The 14,254-nt window shown below is 42.7% G+C and overlaps 1 protein-coding gene across 3 annotated transcripts in view; it reads right to left on the reverse strand.

Moving 5' to 3' along the window:
• Positions 1–14,254, reverse strand: part of LOC147026377 (CD109 antigen-like) — a 129,361-nt gene that overhangs the window by 73,547 nt on the left and 41,560 nt on the right. For all 3 annotated transcript variants that reach the window (XM_085881760.1, XM_085881761.1, XM_085881758.1), the window contains exons 7-9: positions 11,443–11,488; positions 11,110–11,194; positions 10,865–11,006 (exon numbers count right to left, since the gene is read on the reverse strand). In XM_085881760.1, coding sequence (XP_085737886.1) covers positions 10,865–11,006; positions 11,110–11,194; positions 11,443–11,488 — 273 coding nt within the window. The remainder of the gene's footprint in view (positions 1–10,864; positions 11,007–11,109; positions 11,195–11,442; positions 11,489–14,254) is intronic.

Raw genomic sequence — 14,254 nt, forward strand, 5'->3', positions numbered from 1 at the left:
TCTGAAAAACCACAGGTGGAACGGACAGACAGCAAACCTTTAGTACCCCTCTGGTGAAACTGATAGGGGACTCATAACAGAAAAACAACAGATTGTGATGAACTGCCATCTTGAAAGACTGAAGAAATGTTGAGTTTGGTCAGAAACATTTCCATTATGCAGGTAAGAGGCTCAGTTGGTTTTGGAAGTATCGTCATGGAGGAAGCATTCAAATCACTGTGATAGGATTTGAGATAGAGTTTATATGCCACCTTATCATGACCCCACAATCCCCCACCCCCCCCCCACCCACCTTTTATGCATAAGGGTACAGATGAAGAGTATGTTCGAAGGAAACACTTTTTGGAGTATCTGCCAGGTTTGGAAGTCTGGAATGAAGCTTAGAACTTGATATCAGGACCGATGATGAACAGATTTTGACTCGCTAAAGGATATATAGCACACTTAGACTGTGCAAGCTTAATGGAGTGGCACTTCATTTCTGAGAGATGAATTAGTTATCTGCATCACCAAGGCAAGATGCTTGCTGCCAAGAGCTTTATAATATACAACATGCTGGTATACCAAAGATGGGATGTTAGGCAGAATATGAGGTTTGTAAGTATGAAATAAGAAATAATTCAGGGTTAATCTTTGAGAAAAGTCTCAGGCATGGCTTTTGTCTGCAGGTGAAGAAACTAGAAGGGCACTCGGTAGAGCGCATACCTCCGCCACGCAATGCCCGATCCACAAGAACATAATAGGCCCAATACATTTTTGAAATATCATGCTATATATCAGTTTTTGCCCAATCTCTCAATGGTGAAGAATTACTTTTAAAATTAAATAAGTCTCATATCCAGATTCGGATTCAGATCTTTACCAAAATCGAATCAATTTGTCCCTGCTGCACACCCAATGTGTACACCAAGTATTGTCTGAATCCGTCCAAATTTTTTTTGAGATATCATGTTATATATCAGTTTAGCCCAATCTCTCCATGGTGAAGAATCATGAAAAAAAATCAGGAACCAGATCTTCATGAAAATCAAAGAAATTCTTCCTTGTCACACACCCAACATGTCCACCAGGTTTCATCCGAATCCATCCATAACTTTTTGAGATATCATGCTATATATTAGTTCAGCACGATCTCTCAATGGTGAAGAATCACTTAAAATTTTTCGTAGTCGAATTCGGATTCGGATCCGGATCCGGATCTTCACCAAAACATAATCAGTTCGTCCTTGTCACACACTGAACCTGTCCCCAAAATTTCATCCAAATCCGTCCACAACTCTTTTGATATCCTGCACACAAACAAACAGACAAACAGACAGAAAGGGATGAAAACATAACCGCCTTCACTTTCAGTGGTGGAGGTAGTAATGGACTTGTCAGTGCGAGAGAAAAGCCGACTGTCGGCGATATACACTACCGGTCAAAAGTTTTACAACACCCCCATTTTTCCAGGTATTACTGAAATTTAAGCAGTTTAAGTCCAGTGAATAACCTGAAATGGTACAAAGCTAAATGGGGGCGACCAGGGTTGCGTCAGGAAGGGCATCCGGCGTAAAACTTGTGCCAAATCATTATGCGGATCATAACGGATGATCCTCTGTGGCGACCCCTAACGGGAGCAGCTGAAAGAAGAAGAATAAGAGGAGTACAAAGCAAAGCGGTAAACTGCCAGAGGTTAAAAAAATAAAAATAATTAGGTTCACAAAAACTGAAAAATGATGTAAATTTCAGAGTTGTTAAAAAGGCCCTTTTCAGGGAACAAGTAATGGGTTAGCAACTGCAGCTGTTCTGCAGCAATGGAAGTAAATTAAGCCTTGAAAGTTGATGCAAACAATTCCCACAGGTGTTCCAACTTTTGTTGATTAGTTACAAACCCTCTGTCTGTATAAAAGTAGTGTTGGAACAGACTGTGTTGCTACACCCTCTGAAGCATTATTTGGACAATATATTAAATTGTAATCATAATGGCGAGAAAAAGACAATATACAAAGGAAGACAGACAGACCATCTTACAAGTGTAGGTCTTTACTTTGAGAAATTGTAAAGAAGTCAAGGTGTCAGTGAGCACAGTTTCCTACACCATCAAAAGGCACTTGGAAACTGGAGGAAACTCTGACAGGAAGAGGACTGGCAGACCCAAAGCCACAACACAAGCAAAAGACAAGTTTCTGAGAGTCAACAGCTTGTGTGATAGGTGGCTCACAGGAGAGCAGCTTCAAGCACAGCTTAACACTGGTCCAAGTAAGGAAGTCTCAGTTTCAACTGTGAAGAGAAGACTTCGAGCTGCAGGTTTGACAGGTCGAGTGGCTGTAAGAAAGCCATTGCATAGATGGCAAAATAAGAAAAAGAGGTTTGCCTGGGCCATGAAGCACCGCCAGTGGACTACTGAAAACTGGAAGCAGGTCTTATGGACCGATGAATCAAAATTTGAAATCTTCGGTTCATCACGAAGGGTTTTTGTACGCCGTCGAGTTGGTGAAAGGATGGTTCCTCGGTGTCTGACACCAACTGTCAAACATGGAGGAGGATTCCTGATAATCTGGGGGCTCTTTTGCTGGATCTAGAGTCGACGACCTGCACAAAGTGACTGGCACCTGAACTAAAAGGGCCACCACAGCATTTTACAGCGCCATGCAATACCCTCTGGTCTACGCCTAGTTGGTCAGGGGTTCATCCAACAGCAAGATAACGACCCAAAAAAACATACGTCCAGGCAATGTCAGAACTACCTTAGAAGAAAAGAACAAGACGGTAGGCTTCAAATCATGGAATGGCCAGCACAGTCTCCAGACTTAAACCCCATCGAGCTGGTTTGGGATGAATTGGACAGAAGGGTGAAAGAAAAGCAACCTACAAGAACAACACATTTGTGGGAACTTCTGAAACAGTGTTGGGAAGAACTTTCCGAACAATATTTGATTTCCATTGAAGAAAGAATGCCACGAGTATGTTCGGCTGTTATATCTGCAAAAGGTGGCTACTTTGATGAGTCAAAAATGTAGATTAAATTTTGTTCAACAAAACGATTCCATGATTTCTTTTCTATCTGCAATTGTTTATTTGTTCTGTGCTTTAATTTCAGAGAACATTGAAACATTAAACTGCTTAAATTTCAGTAAAACCTGGAAAATTGGGGGTGTTCTATAACTTTTGACCGGTTGTGTAAATCTGCCTTATTGAATTGCCAGTGACAGAAATGCATAATTGGTAGCTCTCCAAAGACAGCTATAAAGATAGACATGTCTAAAAAGACATGGCACAACATTAAAAGTCCAGGAAAATGAATGAGGAGCACGACTGGCTGAAGGAGAAGTTTTACATGGCCAAATCAAACAGGAAATGTGATCAATTAGGAGATTAGTGAGTTGGAAAACCAAAGACTTGTGGTGTCACAGAAAGGCATGCCTGAAACACCATGGCCAGTGGTTCGTCAACTGGACTGCTCACCAAGCTAAGTAATGGTATTTGAAGCATCTGCAGATTTGAAAAGTTAGGGGCATTGGCTCTGTTGAATGAGATCTTCCCCTTACAAAAGACCCAGAAGACCCAATAGACCCAGATGACCCAAAAGACCCATAAGACCCTGATGACCCAAATGACTCCAAGGACCCAAAATACCCCAAGGACTCTAAATACCTGTAAGACCACAAAGACACAATAGACCCTGAATACCTAGGTGACCCAAAAGTCCTCTTTGTCATTATTACTTTGTAATAATGTCATTATTAATTATTAAATTATTATTAATCATTACATTATTAATTATTATTAATCATTATTATTTATTGCAAAAGTCATTATTACTTTGTAATAATGTTCTTATTATTAGCTCAGCCCCAGTGCAGCGGGAGACTGGGTCATGCAATCACGTGTGTGTGTGTGTATGTGTGTGTATATGTGTGTATATGTGTGTATATATGTGTGTATATGTGTGTATATGTGTGTATATGTGTGTATATGTGTGTATATGTGTGTATATGTGTGTATATGTGTGTATATGTGTATATGTGTATATGTGTGTATGTGTGTATGTGTGTGTGTGTGTGTGTGTGTGTGTGTGTGTGTGTGTGTGTGTGTGTGTGTGTGTGTGTGTGTGTGTGTGTGTGTGTGTGTGTGTGTGTGTGTGTGTGTGTGTGTGTGTGTGTGTGTGTGTGTGTGTGTGTGTGTGTGTGTGTGTGTGTGTGTGTGTGTGTGTGTGTGTGTGTGTGTGTGTGTGTGAGACTTCTGGGCCATAAGTATTTTTACCATTTGAGCTTTATTCATTAATTTTTCAACAAAGCCTTATTATGTGAATATTCTTCTTCTTCTTCTTCTTCTTCTTCTTCTTCTTCTTCTTCTTCTTCTTCTGTTGGCTGTTCCCGTTAGGGGTCCAGGTGAGAGATCATCCGACTCCATTTCGCTCCGTCGTCCACATCTTCCATTGTCAGACCAACCACCCGCATGTCCGCCCTCACCACATCCATAAACCTCCTCTTTGGCCTTCCTCTTCTCCTCCTACCGGGCGGCTCCATCCTCAGCATCCTTCTCCCAATATACCCCACATCCCTCCTGTGCACATGTCCAAGCCATCTCAATCTCGCCTCTCTCACTTGGTCTCCAAACCGTCCTACCTGCGCTGTCCCTCTCATATACTCATTTCTAATCCTATCCATCCTCGTCACTCCCAACGAGAATCGCAGCATATTTAACTCTGCCACCTCCAGCTCCGCTTCCTGTCTTTTTGTCAGCGCCACCGCCTCCAAACCATACAACATAGCTGGTCTCACTACCGTCTTATATACTTTCCCCTTCACTCTTGCACCTACCCTTCTGTCACAAATCACTCCTGCAACTCTTCTCCACCCACTCCATCCTGCCTGCACTCTCTTCTTCACTTCTCTCCCACACTCTCCGTTACTTTGGACAGTTGATCCCAAGTATTTAAACCAATCCACCTTCACCACCTAAACTCCTTGCAACCGCACCATACCACCACCCTCCCTCTCATTTACGCACATGTACTCCGTCTTACTCCCACTGACTAACATTCCCCTTCTCTCCAGTGCGTACCTCCACCTCTCGAGGGTCGCCTCAGCCTGCTCCCTACTCTCCCTACAGATCATGATGTCATCCGCAAACATCATAGTCCATGGAGACTCCAGTCTGATCTCGTCCGTCAACCTGTCCATCACCATTGCAAACAGGAAAGGGCTCAGATTCGATCCTTGGTGCAATCCCACTTTAACCTTAAACCGGTCCGACATTCCTACCGCACACCTCACCGCTGTTACACTGTCCTCATACATATCCTGCACGATCCTCACATACTTCTCCAACACTCCCGACTTCCTCATACAATACCACAACTCCTCTCTTGGCACCCTATCATAAGCTTTCTCTAAATCCACAAACACACAATGTAACTCTTTCTGGCCTTCCCTATACTTCTCCATCAACATTCTCAAAGCAAACATTGCATCAGTGGTGCTCTTTCCTGGCATAAACCCATATTGCTGCTCACAGATCGTCACCTCTCCTCTCAACCAAGCTTCCACTACTCTTTTCCACAACTTCATGGTGTGGCTTAACAACTTTATCCCTCTGTAATTTCCACAGCTCTGCACATCACCCTTATTCTTGAAAATCGGAACCAGTACACTTAATCTCCACTCCTCCGGCATCCTCTCACTTTCCAAGACTTTATTAAACAATCTGGTTAACAACCCCACTGCCATCTCTCCTAAGCACTTCCATGCCTCCACTGGTATACCATCTGGGCCAACCGCCTTTCCACTTTTCATCTTCTTCATAGCAGTCCTCACTTCATCCTTACTGATCCACCCCACTTCCAGATTCACGATCTCCACCTCTTCCATCTCCATCTCCATCTCCATCTCTCTCTCTCCATCTCTCTCTCTCCATCTCTCTCTCTCCATCTCTCTCTCTCCATCTCTCTGTCTCTCCATCACTCTATCTCTCCATCTCTCTCTCCCTCTCTCTCTCTCTCTCTCTCTCTCTCTCTCTCTCTCTCTCTCTCTCTCTCTCTCTCTCTCTCTCTCTCTCTCTCTCTCTCTCTCTCTCTCTCTCTCTCTCTCTCTCTCTCTCTCTCTCTCTCTCTCTCTCTCTCTCTCTCTCTCTCTCTCTCTCTCTCTCTCTCTCTCTCTCTCTCTCTCTCATTTTCTTCATTCATCAGCTCCTCAAAGTACTCCATCCACCTTCTCAACACACTCTCCTCGATAGTCAGCACATTCCCATTTGCGTCCTCTATCACCCTAACCTGCAGCACATCCTTCCCAGCTCGGTCCTTCTGTCTTGCCAATCGGTATAAATCCTTTTCCCCTTCTTTTGTATCCAACTTCTCATACAGCTCGTCATATGCCTTTTCCTTGGCCTTTGCCACCTCTCTTTTTGCTTTTCGACGCCACTCCTTGTACTCCTGCCTACTTTCTTCATCTCTCTGACTATCCCACTTCTTTTTTGCCAACCCCTTCTTCCTTATACTTTCCTGTACTTCCTCATTCCACCACCAAGTCTCCTTATCTTCCTTCCTCTGTCCAGATGTCACACCAAGTACCTTCCTAGCTATCTCCCTCACAACTTCTGCTGTCGTTGCCCAATCATCCCACCCATCTTTACCACCATCCAACGCCTGTCTCACCTCCTCCCTGAATTTCACGCAACAGTCTTCCTCCTTCAGCTTCCATCATCTGGTCCTTGGTTCAGCTCTCACTCTCTTCCTCAACCTCACCACCAAAATCATCCTACAGACCACCAATCGATGCTGTCTCGCTACACTCTCCCCTGCCACCACCTTACAGTCTCTAATCTCTTTAAGGTTGCATCTCCTGCTTAAGATGTAATCCACCTGTGTGCACTTTCCTCCACTCTTGTACGTCACCCTGTGTTCCTCATTCTTCTTGAAATATGTATTTACCACTGCCATTTCCATTCTTTTTGCAAACTCTACCACCATTTGCCCTTCCACATTTCTCTTGTTGAGACCGTACCTACCCATCACCTCCTCATCATCATCTCTATTCCCTTCCCCAACATGCCCATTGAAATCTGCTCCAATCACCACTCTTTCATCCTTGGATACACTCTCCACCACTTCATCTAACTCACTCCAGAAATCTTCTTTATATTCCATCTCACACCCCATATGTGGGGCATATGCACTGACGACATTCATCATCACCCCTTCAATTTCCAACTTCACACTCATCACTCGGTCAGACACTCTCCTCACCTCCAATACCCTCTTAACATTATCCTCCTTCAGGATTACCCCGACACCATTTCTCCTCCCATCCACACCACCGTCTAACAGTTTGAAACCACCTCCGATGCTCCTAGCCTTACTCCCCATCCACTTGGTCTCTTGTACACACAGTATGTCCACCTTTCTTCTCTCCATCATATCAGCCAACTCTCGCCCTTTGCCAGTCATCGTCCCAACATTCAGAGTTCCAACTCTCACCACCACACTTCTACCCTTCCTCCTCTCCCACTGCCTCTGGACATGCCTTCCCCATCTCCTTCTCTTCCTTTGCCCAGCAGTAACACAGTTTCCACCGGTACCCTGCTGGATAACAGTACCAGTGGCAGCTGTTGGTAATCCGGGCCTCGACCGATCCGGTATGGAAATCCGGTTTATGATCTGCATATTGATTTGGCACAGGTTTTACGCCGGATGCCCTTCCTGACGCAACCCTCCCCATTTATCTGGGCTTGGGACTGGTGCTGACAGTGCACTAACTTGTGCAACCACAGTAGCTGGGGTCTTATTATGAGAATATGGAAAAGGTAAATTATTGATTTGGTCAAAAGGTCAACGGTACCATTTATAAAACGGAAGAAGAAGAAGTCAGAATACAAAGTGGACTGGCTTTGCATAGTCAGATGCTTTCTAGGTATTATTTACAGTTATCTAGTTTAGTTATTATTTATTTTTAGTTTAGTTATTTAGTCAAGTTATTATTTATTATACTTTCTAGTTATTGTGCTATTATCATTATTGCTGACGTACCATTTTGAAAAGAAAATGTTCTCCAAAGGTCAAATGCTCAATGACCCGCTCTTCTTCACATGAAGGACAGATGGTGGCATGTTAGTTATTTTTATTATTATTATTATTATTATTATTATTATTGTTATCATTTCCCTATCCAAAGGAGAGGGTATTACATTTGGGTCCTTATGTTTGGCTGTCTGTCTGCATGTTTTTTATTCACAGAATGTGACAACAGAGGCCACAAAAGCCACCTAGTGGTAGCCAGTGTTGCACATTCTCTTTTTTTCAACTGAGTACCTTTATAAAGTACTTGCGGTTTATTTAAAAAGGCTTACTCGTGGTTTATTTACCTTTACAAAGTAAAGTACGAGCATATGAACCGTCCTTCCCCATTCCCGGGTCGCTCACCCGCATTTGATTTTTCATTTATGGATGCTTTCTCACGGTTCTGTGATTTTAAAATTGTTTTCGTGGTGGAGAGGCTTCAATCTCAATTGACAGGCAAAATTACCCTGCTTCCCCATTGTCTCAGGTCGCTCACCTGCATTTATTACTTACTAAATCTAAAGATTTCGTAAGTATATTGATGACTTCTGTCCTCTGTTTGTGTGTTTGTTTGTTTGGGTGTTTGCTTGTTTGTATGTGTGTGTGTTTGTGTGTTTGTTTTTAGGCACGATAACTCGAGAACGGAAGGAGCTACCAATGTCAAATTACACCACGTGATTCAGGAGGGTGATGGCTAGCGCTGATTAGATGTTGGTCAAAATCGGTCAAAGGTCAAGGTCACAGTGAGGTCAAACATAATTCCGTAAATTCATGTGGAGAAATGGAGTATTTTTGCTTCGCTCGACGTTACGAGTTCGTTTTAACTTCGATTTTAATTTTGTCTTCGGTTTTTGCGATCGCTTAGGACGCTTAAAACTCGGTTGTCAAAATTCTGGTAAAAATCGGATGTTTTGGAGACGTTTTAAGATTGTATAAAAAATATTTCACCCGCCGCATCACAGCTCATCACGTGGTGCAGCGCGCTCGAGCAGAGGCGTCGTTGATCACGTAAAAGGTTTTGAGTGTGCGCGCTGATGGTGTTTTCGATAAAGATGGTGTTTAAAAGTCATTTTTTATCCCAATAAAGGTTATCGTCGTATGCCTGACTCACTAAGCCGTCGGATTATGTAAAGATTGTTGGTGGATGGCCGAATATTACGGTTTTGTGACTTTGATAAAATAATATTAATTAATTGCGTGGAGAAATGGAGATTTTTGCTTCGTCTACATTACGATTTTTGATGGTTTGGTACAGACTCATCGTAGAAACTTCTGGTTTGCGTCGCTACCTTCTCTAGAGACAGCTTTCATTAGACAAGGTCAGAGGTCAAGTTGACGATTTCATAAGTACCAGTCTATGACTGCTTATTTGGATGTTTGTTACTTACGAAATCTAAAGATTTCGTAAGTATATTGATGACTTCCGTCGTGTGTGTGTGTGTGTGTGTGTGTGTGTGTGTGTGTGTGTGTGTGTGTGTGTGTGTGTGTGTGTAGGCACGATAACTCGAGAACGGAAGAAGCTACCAAAGTCAAATTACACCACGTGATTCAGGAGGGTGATGTCTAGCGCTGATTAGGTTTTGGTCAAAATTGGTCAAATGTCAAGGTCACAGTGAGGTCAAACATTCGATTTTTGATGGTTTGGTACAGAATCATCGTAGAAACTTCTGGTTTGCGTCGCTACCTTCTCTAGAGACAGCTTTTATTAGACAAGGTCAGAGGTCAAGTTGACGATTTTGTAAGTACCAGTCTATGACTGCTTGTTTTTTCATTTATCTTTTTACATTTGTATACTTTCATTTTCGAATGTTGTCCGACAATTCTGTGACCCTCCCCCCCCCCCCGGTGTTTTGGCTTTGATGTCCATCGGCGTGCAAAATTTCAGCTTTCTACATCACCCAGAAGGTACCCATCTTTAATATCAGTCAGTCAGTCAGTGGTTATAAAGAGCTTTGCATATTAGATGTACAATTAGAATGCGAGTATGTCTATAAAATACGTGCTAAAAACGACAGGAAACATGTTTGGGCGAGGGCATGTAATCTTCGATTGTTCGTTCTAGTTACCTCCAACACTGAAGGTGGAAGCGGGTTTACGTTTTCACTGGTCTGTTTGTTTGGTTGTCTGTGAACAGGATATGTCAAAGTTGTGGACGGATTAAGACTAAATTTGGTAGAGATATTGGGTGTGTGATGAGGATGAAATTATTTAGAGTTTGGTGAAGATTCAGGTCTGGATTCGGATACGGTACGGGAATTTTAAAAGTGATTCTTCACCATTGAGTGCTCAAGCTAAAAACTATATATATATATATATATATATATATATATATATATATATATATATATATATATATATATATATATATATATATATATCTCTCAAAAAATAATGGACGGATTTGGACAAAACTTGGTGGAGAGGTTGGTTGTGTGACAAGGCCTAATCATTTAGATTTTGGTGAAAATCTGTTTCCAGATCTGAGGGATTTTGTAATTTATGTAAGTGATTCTTTATGACTTAGAGATGGGGCCAAAAACAATCTATTGCATGATATTTCAAAAAATTGTGGACAAGTTGTGAAAAAGTATGTGGAACAGTTGGTTAGGTAACAAGAACAAGCTGATTAGAGTTTGGTTCAAGTCCGAATCCAGATCCAGGAGGGGAAATAAAGTCGCTACAACCTACGTCTTATGACCCTTAGTTCGCTGAGGAAGTTTGGTTGAGATCAGATAAGTACCGACTGAATGCATTGCCATCGTAGAGACAGACAGACAGATACCAAATTGCGAATTTTAGTGTGACATGGTGAATTTGCAGGCTTACCTTAATACCATTATAAGTGATTGTCAGGGTTTCCATCCCAGGATTGGGTCTTTTTCGTGTTCCACCCTCACGACATGGGTTCCATATTGCAGAAGACAACGTAATATTTGCGACCCCACGTACTACCTTGGCATATGTGTACCTGGAAGAATGCTATAGGTATAAAAATCAATCCATATCAAGATAACCTCAGAGTTCAATCAAAGTAAGAATGAAAGTGTTTTGTTGAAAAAAAAAATACTCACTTTGCTGTGGCAGTGCCAACAACAGCAAAATCATTTCTTACGATAAATGATGGCACTTGCAGCTTCACCTCAAATTTTGGGAGCACTGTGGGAGTAATATTTAAAAAAAACACAGGTCAATGCTAATGAAAGAGCTCCACAACAGAGATTATTAAGCTGTGCAAGGTAATAGAGTCGCCGTTGCTACTTTTCATTATTAACTCAAACCTACCGACAACCACTCCCCTGCACTACCCTCACCACCCCCCACACACCCTTTGTATACTTATCTGACCAATGGATAAACCTAAGGTTGGTTTTATTTTAAATCCCATCCTTACTCACTCATCTTACCATATTCTGCCACTGTGAAACTTTTACTGCTGGTACTCTGTGAATCCTGATGAAAGAGAAAAGAAAAAGAAACCTGTGAAGTAATTCATGTAACATACAGTGTGTGTATATATATATATATATATATATATATATATATATATATATATATATATATATATATATATATATATATATATATATATATATATATATATATATATATATATACACATATATATATATATATATACACATATATATTGGGTCGCCGATATAGGTGACCCTTATTGTCAGTAATTCTGTCTATTTGTTTGGATGCTTGTTTGGATGTTTGTTTTGGATGTTTGTTTGTCATCAGCATAATTAGTAGTAAACGTGGGCCGATTTTGACCAAACTCGGGTGGTAGGTACATCTTATGACCAAGTGCTTTGGAAATTGTGATGGTTGCTCGGGACGCTTTGGTTCCCGAGCAACAACCGAAAAACCTTCAAAATCGGTACCGTTCACGCCCTAGCGACCAGGTGAGTGCATCGATACGAATGAAACTTTTCAGGTTCATGGTACTCAATGAGTACTACAACTTTACCTCAGGACATATTGACCGATTTTGCTTAGGTCAGGGGTCAAAGGTCAATGAGTGCATTGTTCGGGCAAAATGACCATTCAAAGCCCCCTTGCTCATACACGGGTTAACCGATTCGATTGCAATTTTGTAAGTACTTAGTACTAGATGAACTCAGATCAGGGGTCAAAGGTCATCGGATGCTTGGCGACCCAAGGCCGCCTACCGGCTTGTGTATATACAGTATGTATATATATATATATATATATATATATATATATATATATATATATATATATATATATATATATATATATATATATATATATATATATATATATATGGTCAGTTTACTTCTGACTAAAAAATAATCATATCAAATATGTCAGCAATTTAGTTAACCATTGCATAAACAAGAATATAAACCCCCCATCCTACCTCTGACATTTGGTCGGTTGGGGTGGGGGGGGGGAGTGGGGGGAAGAGTTGGCACCACACTTGTGTCATAAAAGTCCCGAAACAAGTTCTCCATTTGTGATCTCACATGTTGAATTACATTTTCATATGAATAATAATACAGAACAGTCAAACACATAAGGAGATACTGTGATGTAACTCGTTGCAAATACATCCAGTAAATAAATAAGATGAACTACTCATATAATTATCTCATCATTTCATTAACAGTGAAAAAAAAATGAAAAATGATCATAGAATTAGGGACTAAATCAACAGAACATGATCGAGGAAGCAAGAACAGTGGAAAGCAAGAAGCTGATGTTTCGGGCAAAGTTTTTCAACGTTTCGTCAATTAAAAGTTGACATCCAAAATGTCAGCTTCTTCCCATGGCAGTTAGCAACCTCGATCAACACCCTGTTTATGTCATCCATCTTTCTACCTTTCCGCCGATGCATAGCGACACTATCTTCCGACAGCAAAACTATTTCTTCATTCAATGAAAAATTATCATAAGCTAGTTGCAATATTTACACAAGATTGCCAATATCCTTGTAATTAAACAAAAATAATATTGTTGCGATTTCGCGCCCGCCGGCGTGCGATCGGCCACATCGCCCACCGGACGGACAATTCAGTCGTGACCCTCCGGGAACTATCGCCCGGAGCCAGTCACGGGTGGGGGTTTAACCTCACCACGATCGTGCCAATTGCCCACCCGCGCAGGATAGGGTTGCTCGACAAATTCAACCTACCTAAGTACCTGCGCGAGTGGTAGACCGGGCCATCGTACCACGCCACAGGCCGACTCCGGACACGAATCGCTAAAGCGGTTCGTTTCGTATTACAGGGATAACCGAGCGGTGTTATCGTCGGCCTTGACGGTTCCGATTAATTACCGGGCGTTTTAAACCCACTACAAATCTCTTACACGATGCAGGATGGAGATTCAATAAAAAGGAAGGAGATCAAGCGAAGCGGGAACAGTTCAACAAGCAAGCATTTTATTCACACACACACACACACACACACACACACACACACACACACACACACACACACACACACACACACACACACATACACACACACACACAGACAAGCACGTATATACAGCAAAACAATTATGCAACAAAAGCAAATGCAGAGTTAAAACCGACTATCCGCGTACACACGGCAACACTTACACAGTTCTACTTGAAAGACGGCGCCACCACAAGCATTTACGCAAAAAGCAAAGGAAGAAAGCCACCCTTACAGGCAAGGAGACAGACAGACCCGTAGACCAAATATACGTGGATCCTGAAGGATCGGCCAGGTCCACGACACCGGGGGGGGGGGGGGGTCTTACCCGCGTCCTCATGACGCGATGGCGGGCAAGCCGCAATTTTCGCGCAGCTGCGCCCCGACTCCGTGCCCTGGCATGGTCGGCGAGTCCTCTCCGGCCTGCTCCGCGCGAGCGGTCCCGTTGGCACCACGTTGAGGGTGGGGGGGGGGAATGGGGACCTCCCTCAGCACTATCTCAGCACGAATGGGGGGGGGAATCATTGATGCTCAGGGAGAGGGGTATGGCTGGCTGGCCTAGATCTCGCGACGAGTCGAGCAACCCTCACACCGCGACCTCGTCGCCGTCTGCCGTCTTCCCTGCAACTCCTCCGCAACTTCTCTCCAAGCTCGACTCACCCTCCCTCAGTTCCACTCAGCTCTGCCCCGCTCTTCTCCCACTCACACTTCCAACTCACGCTTTCTCAGTTCCACTCAGCTCTGCCCCACAACTCACGCTTTCAACTCACGCCCTCACCTCCCGCTC

The sequence above is a fragment of the Eptatretus burgeri genome, chromosome 5 (genome assembly GCF_056783735.1).
Source record: "Eptatretus burgeri isolate ZD-2024b chromosome 5, Ebu_testis_v1, whole genome shotgun sequence".
In the NCBI taxonomy this organism is placed as follows: Eukaryota; Metazoa; Chordata; class Myxini; order Myxiniformes; family Myxinidae; genus Eptatretus; species Eptatretus burgeri.